At 42.8% G+C, this 25,734-nt stretch overlaps 1 protein-coding gene across 2 annotated transcripts in view; it reads left to right on the plus strand.

The window, feature by feature from the left end:
• The window catches only part of gapvd1 (GTPase activating protein and VPS9 domains 1), a 29,475-nt gene extending 17,248 nt beyond the window's left edge, over positions 1-12,227 (plus strand). The window contains exons 13-28 of one of the 2 annotated variants that reach the window (XM_031743849.2): positions 820-957; positions 2,196-2,330; positions 2,957-3,076; positions 3,697-3,774; positions 4,544-4,890; positions 4,987-5,074; positions 6,521-6,589; positions 6,689-6,817; positions 6,923-7,049; positions 7,146-7,258; positions 7,962-8,121; positions 8,237-8,424; positions 8,655-8,868; positions 9,347-9,419; positions 9,533-9,730; positions 10,383-12,227. In XM_031743849.2, coding sequence (XP_031599709.1) covers positions 820-957; positions 2,196-2,330; positions 2,957-3,076; positions 3,697-3,774; positions 4,544-4,890; positions 4,987-5,074; positions 6,521-6,589; positions 6,689-6,817; positions 6,923-7,049; positions 7,146-7,258; positions 7,962-8,121; positions 8,237-8,424; positions 8,655-8,868; positions 9,347-9,419; positions 9,533-9,730; positions 10,383-10,523 — 2,318 coding nt within the window. In that variant the 3' untranslated portion in view covers positions 10,524-12,227. The remainder of the gene's footprint in view (positions 1-819; positions 958-2,195; positions 2,331-2,956; positions 3,077-3,696; positions 3,775-4,543; positions 4,891-4,986; positions 5,075-6,520; positions 6,590-6,688; positions 6,818-6,922; positions 7,050-7,145; positions 7,259-7,961; positions 8,122-8,236; positions 8,425-8,654; positions 8,869-9,346; positions 9,420-9,532; positions 9,731-10,382) is intronic. The other variant, XM_031743857.2, reaches the window with a different exon arrangement.
• Positions 12,228-25,734: the final 13,507 nt, after the last annotated feature.

Below are 25,734 nucleotides of genomic sequence, written 5' to 3' on the forward strand. Positions count from 1 at the left end.
CAGTGGTGCAGGTGCCTGTGGGTCCCAGCATGGAATGCATGTGACCTCTCTGTGTGCAAAGCTCACTGCTTCTGAACCCCCTTCTGCGAATGAGTGGTTTATGTAGTATTTTTGCTTATCTCTGGCCTTTTGCTGTGTTGTTTGAAAGTCAGACCTGAAGATTTATTTATTTTTTTATTGAATGTTTACACATCAAATCAGTACATTAACGATGGAGAGAAATTTGCCTCAAAAGCGTTGCAGATGCATACGATATGATCCACAAGGATAAAGCCATCTGAATACATACTGATCATTTCCACACAATTTATTAAGTTCCGCTCACGAATCTGATAATTTTACCTTTATAAACCTTTCTGTGCATACAAATGTCTAAAACTACACACAACTTCTCTCTCACTCGCTCACATAACCTTTAATACGTGTAGACGAATTGCCTCATACGCACAGATCACGTCACGTCGCATGCCGACGTGGGGTTTTGAGACAAATTTAACGCGACCACTTTTGCACAAATCCACAAATGTAAGCTGCGTTCAGTCCCAGTGTAAAACTGGGACATCTGGGCTTTAAGTTACACACAAATCACTGCACACATTTGCAAATCTCAGGATATGCTTATGGATCATATCGTATGCATCTGCAACCCTTTTGAGGCAAGTTTCTCTCCATAACGAACTGTCATGGAGTGAATATAGATACAATTATTTCATGAACTGATCGACTTAATAGCACTGACAAGTCATTCATCATGCCAAATACACTTTCCCACTCCTGAAGGGGTTAACTCTTTGTCTTTTTCTCTTTCTCTGTTCTCAGGGGCAGCTGCGGAAAATATGCTCGGCAGCCTGCTGTGTCTTCCTGGCACGGGTTCAGTTCTGCTGGACCCCTATGGTTCCACCATCTCAGAGACCACAAGCGAGGCCTGGAGTGTAGAGGTCCTGCCTAGTGACTCAGGTGGGGGGAAACCAGGGTTTATTCTGCCGTTCCAGTGTCCTTTTGTTTTCACACTCGTCCTCAATGGGTATTGTCTTATAGGTCTCAAGTGTGCGTTTGCATTCATATGTGTGCTTATTTATGCATGCAGTATATTTATGGTTCTTCCATATAGTAAGGAAGGGTGGGGGGAAGGGACACCAGGTGTGGTTGCGCTGCATTCATACCAAAAATGTGCATGTGCATCTGTCATCATATTTGTATGCACTTGCTTGTCTTTCAGGGCAGATCTGCCAGTGCCAGTAAAAGGCAGCTTAGGGTTTCCTTAGAGGGACCACCAGGTGTGTTTGCACCTGTGGTTGAGCAGTGGGGAGGGAAGCGCAAGGACAGCAGCTGTCCTCAGTCAGCTTACATGGTGTCAGTTCTTTATCTGGCTCCGACTTGCACGATACTGCTCTGAAACTGGTTTGTGCATTTTTGTTGTGTGTTTGTGTCACTAATCAGTCAAAGCATCAATTAACATTGTTACGGTGTCTTTGCAAGGCAAATGCATTATTACGAGTTACAGATTATATTTAGTCCGTTCTTGCAAATTGAACATTTAGACCAAACCTTTTGTTAATGGGAGATTACGTGCTTGAGTCCCTCTATTGAAAACCAGCGTTTTGTGAAAATCAGTCAAGAGCTTTATTAACAGTGTTTCTTCAAAAAGCTTGGGCCTTATGTTAATTGAAGTAGTACACCATTTCAATATGTGCTGTGCAGAAATGACATGCATGAGTGCCTTGATTGCTTTTTTTTTGTTGTTGTTGTTGTTTTTTTGGGTTTTTTTTGTTACGTTTGCTGCCCCTGTTGTTCTCTGTAATGGCGTGATCGGAGGCGTGCTTCAAGTGGAGCGCTTGTTTCATGGCTAGGCAGCAGAAAACTACACTCCGAAGAGCACTTCAACAACACATTATTACTAACGAGCATGCAAATGAGTACCGCTAGTAGTGTGGAGCCTCAGGGTTCGACCCAACTGCTCCGTTGGGTAGCCACAGAATTGGCTATACTAGCTTTATTGTTTGGATTGGCAGTTATAAGACATGATCATGTATGCTTTATTTGTTTTTTGTTTTTTTGTTTTCTTTTTCTTTTTCCATGTGTACAAACGAAGGTAGTGCAAATTACTATCAGCACAGCAATCTGCCTTGAGTAAGTGCAGATTCTTGTGGGGATTTTCATAAAGAGAGATTTTTTCCCTGTTTTTTCGTGTGCAGAAGCCGCAGACCTGAAGCAGGAGGAGCGTCTGCAGGAGCTGGAGAGCTGCTCTGGGGTCGGCAGCACCTCAGATGACACCGAGGTCAGAGAAGTGAGCTCGAGACCCAGCACACCGGGCCTCAGCGTCGTCTCGGGTATAAACACCTTGTCTTAAAGCTAGTTTATGGGCTTCTGTTTACTATGAAAGGTCTGTTTCTGTTTTTGACTCATTTAGTTATGTTTCTCTACTGGAATGTCGTTGCTAAATTCGGGTTCGATAAAACCATTCACACTCTCCTTGCTGGTGTGGAAAGAGCGGTCATGTTGTTAGGAGCGTCGTTACCAGCATAGTGGGGTCCATGTGAATTTTTCTGTATGACACAGAGGTTAATGTTCGTTGCCTTGTCCATGGGCTCAGGTGCACGTGTTATGTTGACGTGCATGAAGTAGTATCCTAGATTAAGAAGCCAGCGGTGACGTTCCTGGTTCAGCTCACAGGAAAACGTCCCGCGGGATCCAGCCGATGGATAGTATGCGTCTGATGATCACTCTTATCTGTGTCTTTCCCTTAACCCACGGGGAGCTTACGCTACCAATTTAGAGGTCCCAGTGGGTTCCCAGCTGAGAGAGACCATATAGCATAGTCTAAAGAGAAAAATATCCTCTTTTGTTTTAGAACCATTGCACTTGCAGTTTTGCCAAAAACCTTGTTTCATAGGTGATATTGAGTTGTTTTTGTCCTGAATGTCAAAACACCTGTTTTGTGTGGGGGGTGCCACAGGTATCAGTGCAACGTCAGAAGATATCCCCAACAAGATTGAGGATCTGAGGTCAGAGTGCAGCTCGGACTTCGGAGGGAAGGACTCTGTGACCAGTCCAGATGGGGAGGAGTCAGGCCACGGTAGGAGTGTGTCACATCCCCACTAGGATGGCCAAACCATCAGTCTAGTGTCTGTCTGGTCACCATCTATCCCTGTCACTTTTACAGCTGTCACCAAAGTAAATCACAGTTTTGCTCCCTAAAACTGTAAATATGACTTGAGGTTATATTGAAGGGTTGCATGCTCTTTGCTGGGGACCATGGTACAGCATAAACCAGGACTTCATAATATACTGGCCCAACCAATCCAGCCAGCTCAGTGGCTTTGCAACATGTGAAAGTGCAGAGAAGAGGGCCCTAATATTTTCACTTTATCACATCAGGAACATTTTTTTGCAGGTCGTTTAAGATATTTTGAGTGAAGATAAAACTAACAATTCCATCCGAGCCAGAGGCTGGGTCACGGCCTGTAGCCTGCCATACCACACTCAAGTAAGATGGCAGTAGACCGATGACATATTGCTCCAATTTCACTTAATTTTGTGAAATATGGAGGCATTGGATGTACTGGTCTGGCCCACTTGAGATTAAATTGGCTTTTATGTGGCCTATTTAAAAAATGAATATTGGTGTGCATTGTAATTTCAGCGGCTCTGTAATGAATGATCTTCTATATCTTTGGGGGTTTTTTTTCTTTTCAGGAGCACACCATCTGACATCTCCACCTTCACAGGCCGATTCCTTGCTGGCCATGTTTGATCCCCTCTCCACCGCCGAAGGTAATTTGCACTCCCAGAATGCTCTACAGCCATTGAGAGCTAAAAATGAGTATCATTAAATCCCTGCCATAATGTCATGGAATCGCAGAACAGCTTGAGCTGTGCAAAATTTACTCCAACCCCCAATTACTGGACATATTACTGTAAGTGCAAGTGAAATATCTCTTCATTGGCATCATTTAGAATCTCAAATTATTCTCAGCAGTCTTTGTTCTGGCTTCTGTGCATTTTGTTTGTAGTGCAGGTGGAAATGTTTGAGAGAAGAATGGTAGTGGGTGGGTGTGTGTGTGTGTGTCTGTGGCAAGGTGAAGGGATGACAGGTTGAGAGACCTCACCCCAGGCTCTTTGGCACTGTCCCCTTGTCCCACTGTGCTCATGGCACGAGGCTGCCATTGGAAGCTTTTCAGGAGAGCGTCTACCCTTGGAACAGGTGGCCTACACCTAGGGCTCATCTCCCACCTACATCTCTCTTTAGCAGTCCCCCCACATTTTTGTTTCTCCTGAATGTTATGTTTAGGGACTGCTCTTTAGAAACAGGTGAGCTTTTATGGTACAGAGCAGCAATTTTTCCCCTCATAAATTGACTTGAGTTTTATTAGTATATTTAGGGCTATAAATAAAGATCCACAAATGCACTCGGAGGGAAAGAAATGAGTGCAGTAAGCTGTTAAGTGGGTAACTTAAAGCTCAAAGAAAATATAATCAAAACTAGGGCTTCTTGAATATTTTCTCAGTGCTTTTTTTTTTCTCCCTTGCCTTATTACCTCAGGCTCCTCCACGGGAACAATAGTGAGGCCAAAAGTGCACTATGCCAGGCCCCCTCACCCCCCTCCCGATCCTCCCATCCCTGAAGCCAGTGCCCTGGGGCAGGAGACTCGCCACTCTCTTTTCACGCCCCACTGCTTGGCCCAGTCTGAGCTGGAACACACCAAGCAGCGCCACTCGTTCCCTGACAGGCTGGTCCGCAGCCGCAGCTCTGACATCGTGTGCCCAGGTCGCCGGCCCACGAGTGACCCCGGCCTTAACCGGCGGGTAGCAGTCGAAGAGCGCGACCCCGCCGGGGCCTTCGCCTTAGGTCCATCCTCATCTCCCAGCAAGGACTCCCTGAAAGGAGAGGTAACGAGCTGTTGTGTAGTTGGGCTGCTTTCATAGTCGGCTTTCAATAAACCACCTGCTAATGTTTGATTATAATGTGCTAATTTACATTTAAAGGTTGAGGATAGAAAAGACAGTGACGATGAGAAGTCTGATCGCAACAGGCCGTGGTGGAAGAAACGTTTTGTGCCAGCCATTCCCAAAGGTAAGGAAACAGGTTACTTGGAAGTCTTTCCCTGTGCCGAGAAATGAACTTATGTTCATTTAAAAATCAATTTGATTGTACTGTGCCTTTTATATGTTTTGTGGTTGAGGGGAAAAAACCCCCCAAAAAACATTCTCTTAATCACAACTGACAGGAAATATCACACTTTAAAGAGCAGAGCAAAAAGCAATTTATAAAGTGAGAAAGAGACTGATGATCCATGTTGTCCACTCCATTGCTGATGTTCCAGTTGGAAAATGATGTTTCTTGTTGTTTGAAGTTGCTCTAGAGACGTGTCCAGTCCTTTTTCTCTCAGGTCTCACTAGCTGCAGATTTATATAGACTTTTCAAAGCTAATCAGTCATCAGAGGAGCTTTAGCTGTGTAGATTGTATGGCTGTAGCCCTCCCAGCAGTGCTGTCAGCCAGCAGCTAATGGTCATTAGATAGACCTCTCTGTCATCAGCACTGATAGATGACACATCTCTTGTTGGAGTTCTACTCAACAACCATCTCTCATACATCTGTCTGGGAAATAATGAGCTGTGCCTTCACGGAATGAGTGCTTATTACTCTTTGAGATAATGATACTTCTTAAGTAAACATTGGCTTGATATTCATAAAATGCAGGACTGAAAAAGTCGAGGGCTTTGACGTCTAAACCGCCACCTTTCCTGCCAAACCTCTGTAAACGCCATTGTGTTTGTCCTGCTGCTCTGCACGGTGATTCAGTCGTCCCGCAGAGCAGCAGCCTGTGCTTGAAAGGCCAACCCTGTCTGTTGTGTTCCTCACAGTGCTGTATTGGACGGCTGAGAGTGAAGTCCCAGGTAATGCTCCCATGCTGTCATCATCGAGCTAGCTTTACTGCTGGAGCCAGCGGCTGCGTGCCTTGCTGCTTTGTGCTGCTTTAGAACTGTAGAGCTGTGATGTGACACGGTGTAGCCTGAGTTCCCACAGTCACGTTTCTCATCGACACCCCCTTTTTCTGTGTTTCGCTACGTTTTTTATTCATTCATTCACTCATGTTTTACTCCCTGGCGAAAACAGAATATGAATGTAGATATTTCACTCAACGTCTCCTGTGTGTGTCATCAGATTTTAGCATCTGTAACTCTGCTCTGTTGGTGCCTTTATGTCAATAGAATAAGCATCAGTAGGGTTATGCACATCCATATACACTACCTGTTTTATAATTAGTTACAGTATGTCTTTGGGATATTCTGCTTTAGCCAAAGGTTGAATTACCATCAAAATCTTTGCTTTTTTCTTTTTAAAAGCATTCACTGGTCTAATACTTTGTAGAGGCCATGCATTATACACTAAGATTTTTCATCTCCCATACAAAAACACCAACGACTTAACAAAAGTGGCTGTCAACAGGTGACTTGTGACCAGGTGAATGGATTGCCACTCTGTTTTAGTTAATCACACATGTTTCTGCCCCACAGCTCCAATTGCAGCATTTAGGAAAAGGGACAAACAAGAGAAAGATGAAGTTGTCCACAATATCCCGCAAGGTCAGTCATGGTTTGTTTTCAGTCTTGATTGCTAGGCAGAGATCCTCCACGGTGAGTTTAATTTGAATCCAATTCTTTTTTCCTCTTTCCCCCTCACAGATGACCCGTTGCTCAGAACGAGCACTCAAGCCCAGGCAGCTGAGGACATCCTGGACAAATACAGGAACATTAAAAGGATCAGCCCGAGTGATGGAGCCACAGCCGGAGCCTCCTATGATGGTGCAGGAGGTCGGAGCAGAGGAAAAAAAATCAAAACACCATCCATTCACAAGAGGTACACCTGCAGGAGACATAATAAATTAATATATATTTATGCTTTCTTTATTTTAACAGATCTTTGTGTTGAGGACAATGTGCATGACGCTCAGAGAGAAGACACTTTGCAGAACATTTCTGCAGATGATCTCCCAGACTCAGCCAGCCAGACGGCACAACAGCACGAAACAAAGTTCTCTTTCAGGTCATAATGCAGCACATAGCCAAGCTCTTTTTACACTGACACTTTTAAATTTTCTTGATGCATGTGATTCATAGATATGGCTTTTTTCCCCCACAGTGATGCAAAGAAGAAGTTGAGGTTGGCTTTGTGTTCTGCAGACTCAGTGGCTCTGCCTATCATGGCTCCTGCAACCACTCGGAATGGGCTTCCTGATCACATGGATCCTGAAGGTAAAGATGCTTGAACATCCAATAGTTAATATATCTGGTTTCATTTCATTTGCTTTTTATTTTACTAAACTGAACATGCTGCCATGCTGGATCTGTGTGAATATTTCCACTGAGTACTTAAAAAACAACAACAAATGGATTATGATGTGGAATTCATTTAAAACTTGTTTAATAAGAAATTAGAGTGTACTAATTTAGAGCAGCACCAAAAGTTTCTACAGTGTAGGTATCTTTGTCACATACCTCCATTGGGAGCGAGGCACATGCCCTTAATGTTGGCAACCATCCATCCTGCTCAGATTGTCCTTAAGCAAGACACCAAATCTGTGCCAACTTCACCTTCTGAAGGTTTGGGGCAAGGTTGAAATATGGGGGATGTTGAAAAGTTCAGTGAAATATGGTCATACACGTGTGGCCATGTAAAATAATCTCAGTTTAATCGGAAATACAAAGTAAGGACAGGGTGTTCTACCAAAACCTGATATCAAATAGGTTTACTACATTTATAAACTTTAACGTTATTCGTTCTTCTTTGGGTACTTTTATTGACATTATATCTCACCAACTCTATATGTAGGCAGCTGTAGCACACACACACACACTTGGACCCTACTGTTATGACTGTGCCAGAGAGAACCAAGTTTCAGGCCTTTGAGTGGGGAGCAATGTTGTCCAATGCACACTGCTGTCTCCTGTTTCTCAGAAAATGAGATCGTCTGCTTCCTGAAGATCCAGTTAGCAGAAGCCATCAACCTTCAGGATAAGAACCTGATGGCCCAGATCCAGGAGACCACTCGGTGCGTCAGCCGCTTTGACGCGCGCACCTGCAGGAAGCTGCTCGCTGCCATTGCAGAAGATTACAGGTAAATCTGGAGGGTTTGGAAAGTCACCCTTATTCGTGTGTTTTAATTAGTTTTTTAATGTAATGAAACGCAGTGGAAATGATAAAATGCCCGTGTTTGTCTGTGTTTCCTGTAGAAAGCGGGCACCATACATAGCCTATCTAACCAGGTGTCGTCAGGGCCTGCAGACCTCTCAGGCCCATTTGGAGAGGCTCCTCCAGAGGGTGCTAAGAGACAAGGAGGTGGCAAACCGCTACTTCACTACAGTCTGTGTTCGACTTCTCCTCGAGCATATGGAGTGTAAGATGCTCGATTTCATTAAAGGTATTTCAACGTTTTCACATTTAGTTGAACTGTATTCTTGCTTTGATTAGTCGTCCACATTAGAGATTCCTGTAAATACTTTAACATTGTTGTTAGTAGAATATTTTAATTTTTTTCCAAGTATTTATAGTGCCTGAAGTCTATCCACAAACTCGAGCGCAGCAAGACGGATACAGATACTAATTTCATTTATTGAAGATGCGAGGCTTAAATCACTTTCTCCTCTCCAGCGTTCCAGGGGTGCACAGCAGCCGACGACAAGACAGCAGCAGTGGAGGATTTTCTGCGCTACTTGTACGGCGCCATGGCCCGTGATGCCATTTGGCAGTATGCAAGCGAGGACCAGCTGCAGGATGCCCAGATGGCTATCGAACGCAGTGTTATGAACCGCATCTTTAAACTGGCCTTCTACCCCAATCAGGATGGAGATATTCTCAGAGACCAGTGAGTAGCACAGTTCCAAGCAAAGTGCTTCACTAGGCAGTATTGGATTTCTTTTCTTTTTCTTTTTTTTTTAACTGTTAGGAGGATTTAAAACTGAAACTCTGGAGACAGCAGAACTTTTATATCTTGGCCTTTATACAAGTTCACTAAAGGGCTTTTGGCCCGGTGTAAAAATACCCTGTAGGGATCCTGTGACTAATTTCAAAATTTAAGTAAATATCCCCCTTTTTCCTGTATGAACATTGCATGTATAAACAGATTGCATTCATATATGGTGGTGGAATCCATGAAAGCAAGTTTCGTAGGTCAACTCTGTTGTATTACGTGACTACGTTTAATTCATGTCTGGCTTTCTGTTTCGATTTAGCACTGTAAACAGTTGTTGCTGTGAAAGTAAGTTGATATGTGTTATTGTTGGACAGATTGCATTCTCTCACTGTTGTCTTAAACCCAGTTGTCTTTTCCCCCCCACACACAGGCTTTTCCATGAACATATCCAGCGACTCTCAAAAGTTGTGACAGCAAATCATAAAGCTCTTCAGATCCCAGAGGTATAAATATATATCTATTTTTTAACATCTTCTCAGTTACCAAAGAAGGGAGATACTTTAGAGATACTGGTACTTTAAAAGTTAATGATTTTTAAAAACTTTCCTGGTTGTAGGTTTACCTGAAGGAAGCTCCCTGGCCTTCTGCACAGTCCGAGATTAAGAGCATCAATGCATACAAGACGCCACGAGATAAAGTCCAGTGTATACTGCGGATGTGTTCCACCATCATGAATCTCCTCAGTCTGGCCAACGAGGATTCTGTCCCTGGAGCAGACGACTTTGTTCCCGTGCTCGTCTTCGTCCTTATTAGGGTGAGTCTGTTCTTTATTCTTCCCTTTTTACTACCACAATGTAATTTCTTCAACTTTAATTTTAAGAATTTAGATGACTTGTTGACTTTTAAAATTAAAAATCACCATCATAAAAACTTCTCATAAAAATGAATGCTGTGGCATAACACCATAACGCTGAATACCTGCTAAGCTGTGTATATGTGTATATGTGTGTGCATATATATATATATATATATATATATATATATATATATATATATATATATATATATATATATATATATATATATATATATATATATATATATATATATGTATATATATATATATATATATATATATATATATATATATATATATATATATATATATATATATATATATATATATATATATATATATATATATATATATATATATATATATATATATATATATATATATATATATATATATATATATATATATATATATATATATATATATATATATATATATATATATATATATATATATATATATATATATGTGTGTGTGTGTGTGTGTGTGTGTGTGTGTGTGTGTGTGTGTGTGTGTGTTTTTTTTTTTTTTACATATTTACAAATATGATGCTGCATGAGCTTCGTTGAGTGGCTAATGCGAGCCCATCCCCACGTCTCCTCCCCTCCAGGCAAACCCGCCCTGCCTGCTGTCCACCGTTCAGTACATCAATAATTTCTACGCCAGCCGGCTGAGTGGGGAGGAGTGCTATTGGTGGATGCAGTTCACCGCGGCGGTGGAATTCATTAAGACCATCGACGATCGCAAGTGAAGCAGAACAGCCACCTGTATGGGCAGACTGCGGGGGAAGGAGCCGGGAGACTGGGAGACTTCCCAACCAACTGCTCCCTCTGCACAGCTTATAAAACCTGGCCCTCAGCCTGCTCTGTATTTGTATAGCTTGTACATAGCCAGAGACGTTGAGAGATTACAAAATATATATTACTGTACGTATGTGAACAAATCCAGGGTTTGAGCCGTAGCGGGGGAAAACAAACAAACAAACAAAAAAAAGGCCTGTGGGAAAAATTGGTAACATATTAACTTTGAACCTGATTTGAATTTTTCCTTTTATCTTCTTGTCTTTTCAGTCAGGTTTCCTTTTGGGGTCTGTATTAGGCATTTTATATATACATAATTACCAATATGACATTAAATCAACATTATCCTGTATAAAGGGACCAGACTTCCTTGATGTGATCAATTTTTTTTTTTTCCCCTCCCCGGGGTGAAAGGGAAAGGCTTCCAATTAAATTACAGTATAATGTTCACTAAACACATCGTGACACAGGAATTTACAGTGAATGATAGTTACCGGTGGGATTTAGTGACTCATAAACACTGAGATCAGTTCACAATTAACCATACTACTCCCAAGGTTACAGTATCAAAAAAACTAATAGGGCAGCTTATTTCATGAACTGTTTACCCAAATGTGCATCGATTTGGACGTAAGGGCCCACATATTTATATGAGATAAAATGTATTTATTTCTGTCATTCTGTTTAATGCTTTGTTAATCTAGTTTTTAACAATGAAAATGCATATCATGGCCATTCAAGATGTCAGAGGCAAGCAATGTTACTGTAGACTTGCTAAAAAATAATGCTTGAGTTAGGAAAGGCACCTTAGCAGTGAGTAGCCCTTAGGTGAGGATGCTGGGTGATTAACAAAGACAGGGTGAGCTCATGCACAGAACTTTGGTGGCATTTTTTTTTTTTTTAATGGAAAATAGTGCCTTTGATGTGGGGCACTCTGTACAGGTAGTTACTTTTTTTTTTTCTTCTAATATATAACCCAACATAAGAATAATCCCCACCCTTAAGTGCACACGTGCACACAAAAACCAAGACACACACACTACTCCAATGGGCCAACCATGTCTCATTGAGACATCTTTGTCCAGCCCTCACTGCTGGCATCATAACATTACCGACTGTTGCGGCTCGGCCCCTTTAACGATATCCCCATTTCGGAATTCTAGATCCTACCTCAAAGTTGAAACCAATGAGCCTGATATCTGTCTGTGTCCTGCATTGGTTGACACCAGAGTACTGGATCTTTTTTTTTTTTTTTTTTTTTTTTTTGTGCCGTAGTTAGAAATGGTTGCAAACAGGGAAAGGAATGAAGGAAAAGTTTGGATATTGACCTGCTGTGATGCTTGTTGTGGTCGCGTCACCCTTAATTAAGACAAGCCTTTGTTAGTGAACAAAGACATTTTAGTTTCTAATCTTATACCTGAGATGCCACATGTGTCCACATGGGCAGACTAGTGAACAATTGGATATTGGCTCTCTACCTCCTCATTAGTTCAACAAAGGGACTCCTGTTTATGTGCACTTATCCCCCCCCCCTCTTTTTTTTCTTTTCCCAATTTGGTGTGCTGTGATATCCCAGTGTCATTGTATCTTTCCAATTATAGAACAAGCATGTCTTTAATTCTCAAGAAATGACTAAAACTCCTTTTCTCTTGAAATCCTCTGCTTCATTTTTGTATACAGGCGTGCTACATGTATTATAGTTTTAAATAACCTGTTAGTTTTCATTGCAAATGACCTGACAGCACAATACACAGTAGTATAGAAGAGTAAATAATCAACACTATTGTTACTGACTTGCAGTTTATGCTGAAGTGGTTGGTGTAGTACGTGAGTGTTTCCTTTTCTTTTCCTCTCTTTTCTTTATTTGTCTAGTGAGCGTGTGAGACGCCTGTGCGATTGGTTGACCCTCTGCCTCCTCTTGCATGAAGTCATTGAATGGTCTGTACACTGTCAGTCATTGTAAACTGTTAGAATAGGATCAGTATCTGCCACAGGCCAGTAATTGAACCTGCAAGAGGATGCAAAGCTTCTCTGTGTCCGTGATACTTGCATATCTGAACTCGGTGGTTTATTTTGCACAAAACGGATGTATTTTCCTGGAAAATTTGAGAGGGAACGGTGCATTTTTTATGGGGGGGGGCCCTTGTAGTCATCTGAAGTAACCATGTTTAGATTTTAAAAAATGAGTAGCAAAGATGAGCACCATGCTGTTACTTTAAAACTGGTTAACAGTTTATGGGTAACATCACAAATGCTTAAAAAAAACATATGTATATATACGTGTGTGTATATATATTCGTCTACAGTAGCACATGCAAAGGATTTGTATGTGTATGTACACTTCCTTGCAGAGTCTGTGTAATCAATTTGATGAGAAAACCATGCACTGGAAAATCAAGTTGCAGGTTGCATCTATACTAATAAGGTTTATGTGATGTCACTGTAATTGGAAATACATACTGCGCACAGCTGATGAAATTATTTGGACCTGGCTAATGTTTCAGATAGCCAATCGTAGCAGCTACAAATTCCCCCACCACTCACTCCCAACTGAAGTGCTGATCTAAACACAAAAAACGCGTATGATTGTGTTGGACAAATTGGTAATTTTAGCCTTGATTGTATGCAAGCCACTCTGGGCAGTGGTGTGAAGTGAGAAGGCTAAAGGAGTTCATCCATTCTTCAAAGCTTTACTGTTGTGTTCCCTGTACGATTGAGCTGAAAGGCTGAGCAGAGGAGAGAAAAAAATAAGAAAGGTTTTACATCTTGCATCTAATTTTAAATTTTATTGTAAGCTTGCACAATTATGACATGCGGAGAAAGCCGGTTTGTCTTTACTGTGATTAATGCATTATGTAATTCTTTAAAACCAATAAAAGAAGCGGAAGTTTTTTTTTCTCCCCCCTCCCCCCCTTTTTTTAACATTTTAAAATTTTAAATTTTTTGCTTCCCTGTTCTTTGGCTCCATGAGAACGGGAGTGTCACACACGCTGTACATGCACTATAGTGTATCGTTATTCTCTGGTTCCTTGGACAGTTCTAGGTATATCTGGCTGACGGTTCACACAATAGAAATGAAGGTAAGTAAATTTATGCATGGAATATAATTGTTAGTGGGGGCAGTGGAGCAGCATCATCCAATCTAACAGCCACAAATAGCAACCTCTCAGCAAACATTTCATTACTGCTGACAAGTGTTTCGGTGGATTGTAATTGGAGATATCCCCTCATCTAAAAGCCCTCCTTACTTCACCGATTGCCTCCTCTAGTACACTTTTTTTTTTTTTCTCTCTCCCTCTTTCCCATCATAAACTTCTTCGTGGGGTGCTTTGTGTCCCCTGATGATATCTTGCAAATGTTAATTTAAATTCAAATTTTAGTGTGTGAAGTTAATTAGTTGCATAAGCCAGTGGCTAGATAGGCCAGATTTAGCGATGGGATCTTATGACTATGTGGCACTTGGCTGATTTGAGATACAAGGAGGCTTTGTTTTGTATTAAAATGCTGTGTTTTTATTGGCTCATGCTTCTGGGGGTTAACGACACCAAGATATGCGGGTCCAACAAACATGAGGTGTGATATCCCTTCCAGTTTAAACACAGTATCAGATCAGTGGAGATCATTTCTACAGGTGATTGCAGATATATGTTGAACAAGAGGGTTTTCTTTATTTTTTACGTTTAGACTGATATCATTTTGTTTGTTGAATGCATAGATTGGGTTGAAATTCCATGCAGGGGGATTGGGGGGGCACATGCTTTCACTCACTGATACTTCCCTGCTGTAGGGGGACAGTGATGAAGGGCCTTCCAGCATCAGACAGTGGTCTCAGGAAATCGCACAAATTCCAGTGGAGGTTAAACATGCACACGTGTGTGAAAAGTTGAAAACCAAGATGAAGCATGATAATAGATGTTGATGAAAACAGTGAGAACATAAGGTCTAAACACGAAGGTGGATTTTACAGGGAACAGCACAGTGTTGGCTGAAGACCGAAATCAGCTGCTAAATTTGCAACGTACAGCTGCCTAAAGGGGGTGGTGACAATAAAATAAAGTAGCTTACAACAAGAAGAATGAAGCTGTACCTTTACAAAAACACAATACCTGGAACTTTGCTGATTTGACTTTTCTTCCAGTAAAGCATTGCTTAAAGCACGGATCCAGGCTGGGTTTATTTACATCAACTCTTAAGACCGTTACCATGAAAGTGCACGAGGACCAGTAAACAGCAGCACTGTTATCCTGGCTGGTTACATGATACTGACAGTGCAAATCCATGTTTTACCCAAAGTGTCCTGCAGATGGCAGGCGCACCATTCACGACGACGGTCTGCAGATCTGATCTGAGAGCGGCTCAGACAAAGAACACCACGGGGCACGACGGCCTGACATTTAAAACCAGTGGGAACTGCTGTCTGGAACTGGATCTGTTTTGTTTATTATGTATCCTTTATCTATTTAAAATTATTATTATTATTGTTATTTTCTAATAATTGACGGATGGCTCAACCTATATTATTAATATTAGTAGTAGTGGTAGTAGTATTCCTTTTATAAATAATACTGTTGCTGTTGTCGAATTACAAGGTACGCACTAAATATAACGCAAAAAAGAGAAAAACAAAACAAAAATGCTAATTTTCTTCATTACTTAGCTCACGGAAAAGGTTACGCGTGGTTCCTCGTGGCATTTTCCAGATTTGGAAAGTACCTTTAAAGACACGCGCGCCCTCTTTTCACCCCTCACGTGCATACAAGCGCGTACATACATATCTGCTTGAGCTTACTTGCTGGTAGTGGCGGGAAATCTTCGCTAATGACAAAACAAACAGAACAAGGCAGAAGCACGTCAATTAAATTACGCTTGTGTGTCTGTGTGTGTGTGTGTGTGGTGGTGGGGGGTGCCTAAATGAACAAAATGTCAAATACACATATCAAAACTTAAATGAAATAGCCGCAAGGATGCGGGCAGAAGAGAAGATTAAAACTCAAAGGGATACCAAGTCTCCAGCGCCCTGAGGTGGTGAAACTGAAGGAGATACAAATAGCAAAAGTGAACACCATTCTCTTTAATAATTTCAGCCTCAACTACAGAGACAAAGGCGCTGAAAAGGAGATTTGTGTCTAATAGCTCTGGTCCATTATGAGGTTGCTGTAGTCAGTATTAAACTGTGCGTATACACCAAAATGCAAAGACCGGCAATAATGTTAGATTTAGCATCATTTCAAGAGATTTGTGGGCTGTTGTATTTTGCACTTATTGTACCATTATTTTCCCTATCTGTCTTATCACAGGGATAACTTGCATTCTCCATGTTTTCCTTTGCTACTCACCATAAAGGCAATCAAATTAGCTAAAGTGTCAGTTTACAACAGCGCCTCTTAGGCTTCCTTATATTTTCCTTATATGATTGGAACAAAAAAAAAAAAAGAACAATTTTCACAGGCTGGGCTAATCACCTCTGAGAGAAAGAGTGGGCGTTGACATCAAACTGAACCGTGGAAATGGAACAGGAATTAGATGCACTTAGCCATCACATGTTAATGGCAGCAATCAACAGCCAATTACCCAGCGTACTTGAGTACGTTGACAAGTGCAGGTGTACCCTACAACTAACACAGGTCTCTTTCGCGCATTTCCATAAAATCGACAGTAAACTCCCTCTCTGATTGAGCTCGCATGTTTCACTGAGGTTGCAATTAAGCGACATTGTTAGGGAAGTGTCAAGTGTGGATCATGAGGAAAAAAAATACCTCAAGGGCAGTAATAGCCTAATGTGCATTAGATCTGAATGCATGTAAATCCATAAAGCTGGTATTTGTTTGTATTAAAAGTGTCCTTGTTGCTTTGAGGGAGAGTTAGGCTGCTCCTGCTGATTTGAACACTTTCTGAATCAGTGTTCAGAAATGTGTTGGCAGGCAGCATTTGTACAACTGGACAGTGCAGTGGTGTCACTGCCTGGCATGGCCCTCAAACTGAACATGATCTAGGCTGAAGATCTGCTGCTGATGCTGATCATCTCTGTCATTGGGGTGGATTTCAGGGCTCAGCTATGGCTGCTGCCCTGACAAGCCTCGGAAGACACACACGCGCACACACACATGCATCAGCTCTGCACACACTGTGAGGCCAGCGTCCCGGCATGACCTACTTTGATTATTCTGTCCTTAAGCAACAGGTGATGGGCTTTCCCGGATGTCATCTGTGTCGTTGGCCTCTGTTCAGAGACAGCATTCAGGACCCAGGGAGAGCTGGCTGGCAACATGCCCGATCTACAAGTGAGCTGTCCTATCACTGACATCAAGTAAGCCGAAGATGTCATGTCTTCATCTTGTGAGAGTTCAATCCCCCTTTCAGGATGGATCAAGCTCTCTGTCGCTGGAGAGAGGGCTGTGCAGATAAGTGTAGTCATACTTCCTCCCGGGAATGTCTAGGAAATAACCCCTGGGGTGCAGGCATGCTTAATAAAGGCTGCTTTATTGGTGATCATGAAGCAATACATTTCCCCAACTTGCTTGTGTCCTAGGAGGCGACACTAGAATCAGAAAACTCAAAAAATACATTTATATCATTTACGAATATCAACAGAAAAAATGCATGTTGCATGAGCCCTGCATGACTTGATATTCAGGCTAAAGTCCATCTGGTAGATATCACTGTAAGCTGTAGCAGTGCCCAGCACTGATATCAGCAGCTGGTGGAGATACTCCAGCTCAGATTGTGCAAAGCTTAATATGATGTAGGAAGAAAGATAAAAAAAGGGAACACGTAAAGATGAATCAGCATTATAAAACCATATTTTGCAAAGAACACTTTAACAAAAAACAACAACACCAAAGAAGAATTTGGCCCAATGGTATCATTTGAATAATGAAGGGTGACATAGTAATAGCACACCCCTCACGTGAAGCAAACATGTTTCACTACATTCAATATATTACAATGACCACTGACAGTCCATTAGCTGTTGAGAACAACCTGTTCATTCCCTTCTCCTTCTATCTCTTTTGTTTGCCCTCAAGCTGCTTGACTTGTTCTACTTGACTCCTGAACCATTTTAATATCAGGCTGCCATGGGTTTCCTTCCTGTAAGCCAGTGTCTTCATATTTCTGTTTCTGCCCTACCAGACCGAGAGATAAAAACCAGAGAAGCTCTCGCTGGTATACTCTCCTAGTGTGTATTAAAAGCGGCAGTGACCCTGTTAACGGCCCTTTTAAAAAACAGGGATGAGAGTGCGCAGGAGGAGCACAAATGTTGACTATGATATTTGTGTAAATATCAAGCAACACCTCTGCACATGTGGGGTCTTAGGATAAAGAGGGTTTTTTTTTTTGCAAACTGCCAAAAAACAAACAAACAAAATAATAAAACATATATTTTTTTAAGGTACAGTGTTGGCAAAAATCAAAGAGATCAATATAACTCAGCATGCCGATTCAGTTTTGTTTAGGGTTTAATGCAATAGCTAGTTAACAGTTCATATTAATCACTTTTGAAATGACATCAATAAAGCAGTCCAATGGAAAAATGGCAATTAAGCCTTTATTGGCCCAACGTGATCGGTGTTGTCAGAGGTCATGTGCAGCCATCGCTGGCACTGTGTGTGTGTGTGTGGATGCGTAAGTTTGTGTGCTGGGCGTTAAATATTGCCCAACTTTTCCCCCCTATGACAAACAGCCTCCATAAAGGATGCAGCCTGTCTCACTGCAGCAAAGCGCTTACGTGCCGTCTCTCTGTCACCGGCACTTCATTGCTTACTCGCAGAGGAGTCCACAAAGATATATATTAATTAAGGATTTCAGAAACAATAATGGTGACAATAAAGACAGTCCTCCCTCTTTGTCCTCCGTATTCTGCCGTCAGACGACATTAGGAGGCATGTGAGAGGAGCTAGGGGAGGAGGAGGGGATGGCGAGATAGAGCCCCCTTCTCTCCGGAATGTAATCTCCCTGATGTTACATGGTGCAGCCTAAACTGATAAATTGCAGATTAAATGGCGGCCACACTCCACTTCACCCTGCAGCCCGCACCACACCCCCTTAGTTCCTCACATTTTTGCTATTCACTGCCTTCTTGGCCTGTCAATTCTGCCTAATCGTGAGAGGCACTAAAACACCAGGTCTTGACAGAGCTAGATCAAGAATGATGAACATCTCTCAATGGCAAAAGACTCGTGCTCCTAACTCTACTAGAAGGCTCGCATCACTTATGCAGAAATCAGCGGCGTGCCAGCATCCAGGAATTATGCCTGCTGACAGGAGATGCATGAGGTACGCATTGTGCGGCTGGAGCAGCCTTGACAAGTTATAGTTAACTGCAGCTATGGCGACCCCGAACACAAAGGATACAGCGGCTTATTAATGGTGGAGCATCCATGTCAATAATCCCTGCTTTTGGGTTGTGTCCAGAGTCATGCATCTTGCCAATACAAGTGGCACGCGCGGTTAGTTTTTAAGGCATATAAACACACATACTGACACACACAGACACATACAAAGCATACACATACAGGCCTCGGCATCTGTGACCGGAAAGCTTTCTTTTCCTAAATGAATGGCACAGCAGTAGGGAAAAAAACAAGAAAGGTGAATTTAAATATCAATGTATATGTCTGTGTTAAATTATTTATCTGTTTCCTCAACAACCAAGCCCGGGGAGATGCACCTCCTCCCTCCTCCTGACCTAATCCATGAGCGTGAATACAAAGAAATAAGTCATTAAATTCCTAACTGCATGTTGCTGATGTCGTCTATGGAAATATTTGTAATGTATATTCTAATTTTTCCGAATAAATTAGGCAGCGTTGCATTTCCATGTAAATTTATTCAAGGCGCAAGGAAGAGGAGTGTGGGGGGTGCGCTAAGATCTGCTAGATTATGCATAATTGTGGTATTGTAGCCCTTATTTCTACATCTAGCTCCGTATTGCGTGGTCATTAAATTCTAAAATAATGGCAACCTCACAGCTTCTCTGTCCTAATTGCCCCCTTCCATACAGTTGCCTCTTCAAGACAATATGATGAAGTGTGCTGTGGGATGTGTTAATAAGATGGCATTTCTAAACTGAGCAGGACAATACTTTTGCAGTTGTCTCGCCGCGTATCGAGTGGAACGACTTCGCTTGCTCGCTCACCTTCGCGTTTGTTTTGCCTTTTGACTTTCTGATGAGTCAAAGGAGGCAAACGGCTGAGCCGGTCCTGACATGTCAGGAGGAAAGTGGGGATTTCGGCCTGTCTCCGCTCATCTCTATATGTGCGGAAATCAAAGCGGGGAAAAGCCTCATTAATAAAAAGACACGTCTCTAATCCACTCGGTGGTTGGAAAGAAATTTCTTTTAATGAAATGCAACATGTTACCTAATTGCACGGCTGAACCATGAGCACAGTGTACATTTCAAAGGGGAAAAAAATATGCACAAATTTCAAAAGTAGAATCTCTCGACTGAGACCGGATATGATTGAGAGAAGGGGAAGGAGAGATCAATCTTTGTGATGATGTGTGAAAAGGGCAAGCTCTTCGCCCAGCATGTACTTTTCCTCATTACCTTTCATTTAGCAAGAGAGCATCTTGATGCTAAATAAACAACTCAAACAGAGTCTGGTGTTAGTTTTCTGCGGCCGCTTTGGAACCCGCGTGTCCTCGTCTGTGCATATTTGCAAACCCGCATTTCACACTGTAAGCTTTAGTTGCATGCTTGCATGATAGAAGGTTATTATAACGTGCTTAAAGTGTCCCCCAGTGGACATTTTATCCATGCAGAGACTTGGAGGACTCATCACCAGCAGTTCTCCGGGCCTGCGCCCCTTTACGCACACAGGCAACACCCCCCGGAGTGTTTCCCACGTAGCATAACCCACCTAAACATCCTGTCCGCTCGTTCCTCCTCTGACGTTCAGCTGTGCTTCATCTCCACATCCTTAAAAGCAGAAATTAATGACAAGCACAAAGCTGCTCATTTATAATTGCTTCATTATACTGTTGTGCTCTCCTGACAATAATGGTGTTGCTGGTGTTTTTCTAATTATATGGCATTTTTTTTTTTTTTTTGCTTGTTATCAAGGACTTCAGGTAATTGTGGAGAAAATAATGACTGCCTGCCTGCCTGCTTCCTCTGTCTCTCATGGATTGCACATCACAAAAAAATCCTCAGTGCTACCAAGAACCTTATCAAGGAGACCGTTGGGTTGCCTTTTAAAAGCCGACTCCGTTTACACTGCTAGTCATCAGCGGCCCAGCGTCTCGAGCGTCTCTAATGAGCAACTTGTACTGTGTTTAACTGAAGGTTTATGACAGTCTACAATTAGCTTCTACACTCAAATCACAGGATTTCTCGTTTCTTGTTTGTTTTCCGTGCTGGCTTCACTGAAACTTCTTTTACCACTCGAAGTGGCCGGGGGAGGAAAAATAATCTAATATGAGGCTAATAATATGAAAAAAAGCACGCCCCATTCTATGACCATATGTGTCTCTTATGAAAAGTCCCAAATATGATTTACATCAGTGATGATAACATCACTAATAATGCTGTCTGTGTAGTGTGATTTCATTCAACTGTGGGGCCCATTAATGATTTGCATTTAATACCCGGTGCGCTCTGCTGTTCCTTTTCTGTGCAACATTGCCGGATATGGATGATGACATTATAATAATTAAAGAACATTATGGACAGAGGGCGCTTCGCTATTTGCTACCATGCGTAATGGCGGCCAAGGCTGTTATTTCTATTTGAAGAGTGCATCCATGTGTGAAATAATAATACTCCCTCCAGGAATACTTTTGTCATATTTTATTCGTCAATATAAAAAAAAGAAGAAGAAGAAAAAAAAGACAGAGCAGAAAAACATAATAAAAAATCAACGCTCGCTCTTCATTTCCATCCTTCTTCCTTTTGTTTTTAATTCTGCTGTTGCAGCATCCAGCACACCATTGCTGTCTGAAAACCTCAGAGGCGGACTTAATTAGTTGCTAAGAGAAAGCTGCCAGTGGTGGGGAGCTAAGAGAGTGGGGCAGATTTTTTAGTTTGCTCTGAACTTTGCTAATTATCAGGTAGGATGTAATTTTCTCCATTCCCAAGAGGCGCCCAGCAGAGAGCTGCGCCAACTAAAATGGAGAGAAACAAGGCTAAACCCGGGAAAAGTATGAAATATTGACTGTTCTCGAGCAATCCTTTTGTTTCTATTTCTTTTTCCAGTTCACCAGGATTTTTTTTCTTAACTTCTTCCCCTGCCACTTCTGGACGTGTGATTATAGCCTAATGCGGTGACACATCGCGGACACTTACCTGAGAGGGTGTGGGAGAAAACGTTTGCACAGAATAGTGATCACGGACAGGTGGAAACAGGATGTAGTGTGGCTCAGAATGTGGGGGGGAGTGAAGCGAGCGCGTGGCGTGTATCATTTATATCCAGCAATGTCGGAGCACTGACAGGGACTGTGTTTAGCAGGTTCCTATCCCACATGCATCACATTATGATTCTGAAGTGCCTCAGACGAAAGAGGAGGTTGAATTGCCGTTGACCTGAGTGAGCTAAAATGACATAGATTCAGACAAATAGAGCACTGAGCTACGCGGGGAAACAAGATGGATGTCTAGTGGCAGCACATCTGCACGGGCTCCCTCTCTCCCTCTCGCTACGTTGCTGAGCCCAAACTTTTGAAATTTTCGCCCCGTCTGAGGCGGCGTGGATGAGCACTTAACGGGCTCGCGTACATGCAATTTAAAACTAAGAAATTTGTCATTTTCTCAATTTGCAAAAACACATTTCTTCCAACTTCGCCATGGCTCGGGGAAGATCCTTTAACTGCACGCCAACTTGACACCGGGTTCAGGACTGTTTGGAAAGCTGTGTTCTAAATTGTCAACGGGAAGTTTTCCGAGCAACTTTTTGCAAGCATTCCGGTTTAAATCTTGGCAGACCCTTCTGTGTGTGTGTGTGTGTGTGTGTGTGTGTGTGTGTGTGTGTGTGTGTGTGTGTGTGTGTATCACCATGGTTGCGGCGTCTAATATGCACGCCCCAGTGCATTGAGAAAAGAGAGTACTTCTTCCTCACTTGGTTTAATTGTCCCTCAGAGACCTGTGGAATTGGAATCTAAGTGGAATACCAGTCTCTTTCTCCAAGCCTCACCCCACCACTACCCCCACACCCTCTTTCTCTTCCTCTCTCCGGAGTTGGAGCGGGGCGCTCAGAGACTCTTGATTTGGCCCCTGTCTTTATTTCATCACAGGCATCTTCTCAGCACAGCCCTCGTTCCCGGTGCTCGAGCGCCGCGGCGTTAGGCTTTATTAACCCCCTAAGCAAGAAGTACCTAAGGGAGGTCAGACGCTGGTCGTTAAAAATCTATTGTGACTTGTCTGAAAAATGAATAAATGAGCACATTATTTCCCGCCCGTTCCACCGGCCCGGTGCACTGTTTGTCTAATCAGTTGCGGGAGCAGGCAAAGTCAACCAGGGTTGACATGCACATTTTATTTAAGTTTTTGTCTGTCAGAGGAGTTTAAATGTGTAATGAACAAAGGAGTGGTGATTTGAAATATAATCCCATTACACTGATGAAATTACAAAGACGGTGAGGGTTCACAAATCATGCTCATTGTTTTCTATCATGAGCGATGCCCCTGTTGAGGTTGTGGCGCGAGGAGGAAGGGCAGGCTATGAATGAATAGTGACAGCACTGTAAGGGGACTGCGAGTGCAGCAGCGGCCTGGCCTCGGTGCACCTCCCTGTGCACGGAGATGCTAAAGTGTTTTCTTGCCTCTGCCTCTGCCTCGGCTCAGGATGAAACCGAAATGCGAAATTGGAATGAGAGAGTGCTGCGTTTCCTGTCACGAGTAGACTGAGAGGAAATTCTTGGATTCTTTTACTAAAAAGCTGGTTAACAAAATTAGTCATGCGGCTTTAAGCCAGCAGAAACAACCGGGGGATTTTAAGACATCTAGTAGTATTTTTTTAAAATATTTAATTCGGAAAACATTTCTGATGCCTCAGTGACCACAGCACATGGCTGTTATCAAGATTTGTTTACTACTTTGAGTATAGTATGGACTGCATCTACAAATCATGACTGAACCCTTCATTTCTCTTTTCAAGTCGAGCTTGCGAGATGTTGTCTCAAGGATTAATATAGCCATGCGTGCATAGGCTGCAAGAGCACTTTGATGTCTGCCTTTGATAAGGAGGGTGCTGAGGCCCGTGGCGTAGAAAAAGTTGCATCTAACTCTAGGAAAAAAAAATATATTGCAGAAACTTCTGTTTTAGTTTCCTACAGCTTTAATTGGAAGCCTCATATGACCCTTAAACAACATCATCTGAAGCTAATAAGACTTAAAAAGTACATCTGGCTGTAAAATGCTTACCATTTTTAACACTAATGAACTGAGGCGTGCAGTAGAGATAGCCAAACTGCAGGGAGATGTACAGTATATTCTGGAGAATTCCCCTGCTGCACGGGAGCTCATAAAACACATCTGAAGACAGGAACTTGTATCTGGTTATTCGTGTTTAATTGGAGGCGCTGAGTGATGCAAACTAGGTTTTAATGCCCTCCCCTGCTGCCTGACTACAAGTAGCATCAGTGTTGCCACCACTCCTTTTTCCCCCATTTATCCTTGCAGAAATGACCAAACGCACCGCTAACAACGGTTACAACACAGTCTCGCAAACTCCCCTGCAAATGTGGCGCAACATGCAGATATTATGAGCTAAATGTGTCTAAATGCCACAGTTTTGTTTCGTTCTACCGGCACGTATGGAAGAGCAGGAGCATTGTGACAATGCTGCCAAAGATGTGACCCTCAAGGACGCCTGCTTGCTTTGGATAATTTCTCTTTGCTTTCTAATAACTGCCTATTTTTGATGTGCCATCTAAATCCTGACCTGATCAAGCTGACAATTACTTAATCCAAAACACAGGAAGCGGGATGCTCAGCTAAGTCTTTAGACAGCAGAGACTCTTTGATATTAATTTTCTTTACCCGTCACATGGCGTCTGGCGAGCTTCGTCGGATGTCCGGTTTTTGTTTGGCACACTGCTCTGTCTCGCACGGTTATGCTCTCTTCAAGGCTTTGATCTTCTGCATGTACAATATAATAGCTCATCCTGTAAACATGGGAACAGATTGAATAAAGAATACTTTACTTTCCCTTGGCCCTGGAAAACAGTTCTGTCATGTGCTGTCCACGCTCATCTCAGCTCCAGGCTGGCTGTGGTGCTTTTATTCAATGTGACAGAGGAGAGCTGGGGACTCTTTCTCCTGGCACCCCAGTACTCGCCACACTGACACTCTCCTCTGAAGTGCCACATTAATTCTAATAAAGCACTGCCTTACCAGGGCCCACGAAGACCAGGGCTGTTGGAGGGGGCAGACGCTAGTATAAATACCAGGCTTAATGAAGGGAGGCAGTGGTGGCGCAGGTGGTGTGGCAGTGCAGGTGGCACCTCTCGCCCCCAGGCTCCTGGGTGAGTCCGCCGCTGCTGCCACTCCAGGGGGCACAGCAGCAGAGATTGCATTTTAATTACCAGGCACACCTTGTCCTCCTGATGGGTCACCGCCTTGGAGGGAGTGAGCGTGCAGACATGCCTGTTTTCAGACCTTCTTTATCTCTACCTGCATGTTTACAATAAGATACTCCCCTAAATGTTGTAGACTGAATAGGAATTTTATTGTTCATGCCCGGCCTGTCACCACTCAGCATAACTAATTCCGTACATGGGAGAGGGCCGGCATCTTGCCTGAATTATGTGCACCTCTCTCCCTGTGGGGAGGCATCCATCCAGCCCCAGTCATTGCTAACCCTCCCCTTGAGGAGTTCCATCCACAGGGAGGTCCACACCTGTTTCCTTCACCCCTCCCTCTCCATGCTGGAAAAATCATCTCTCTCCCTCTTCCAGTGGTAACTCAAAACTCTTGACGTTTCAAATCCTTATTTTAGTCGGGCTTTTTCGGTTTGGTGCAAGCGGCTGTACCTGGATGAGAAATAGATCACTGTTTCACAGCACCCATCCCCTCCATGTGTCAAGACCTGGCACAGATGGGTGATGAGAGGGCTTGGATGTAGGAGAGAGGGTTGTATGTCCAGGACATGTGAAGACACTACCCCACCACCTACGCCCCCTCTCCCTCCCTCTCTGGGGACGTTTCTGTCAGCACACAGCAGCCCT

This window comes from Oreochromis aureus, linkage group 12 (assembly GCF_013358895.1).
Source record: "Oreochromis aureus strain Israel breed Guangdong linkage group 12, ZZ_aureus, whole genome shotgun sequence".
Lineage (NCBI taxonomy): Eukaryota > Metazoa > Chordata > Actinopteri > Cichliformes > Cichlidae > Oreochromis > Oreochromis aureus.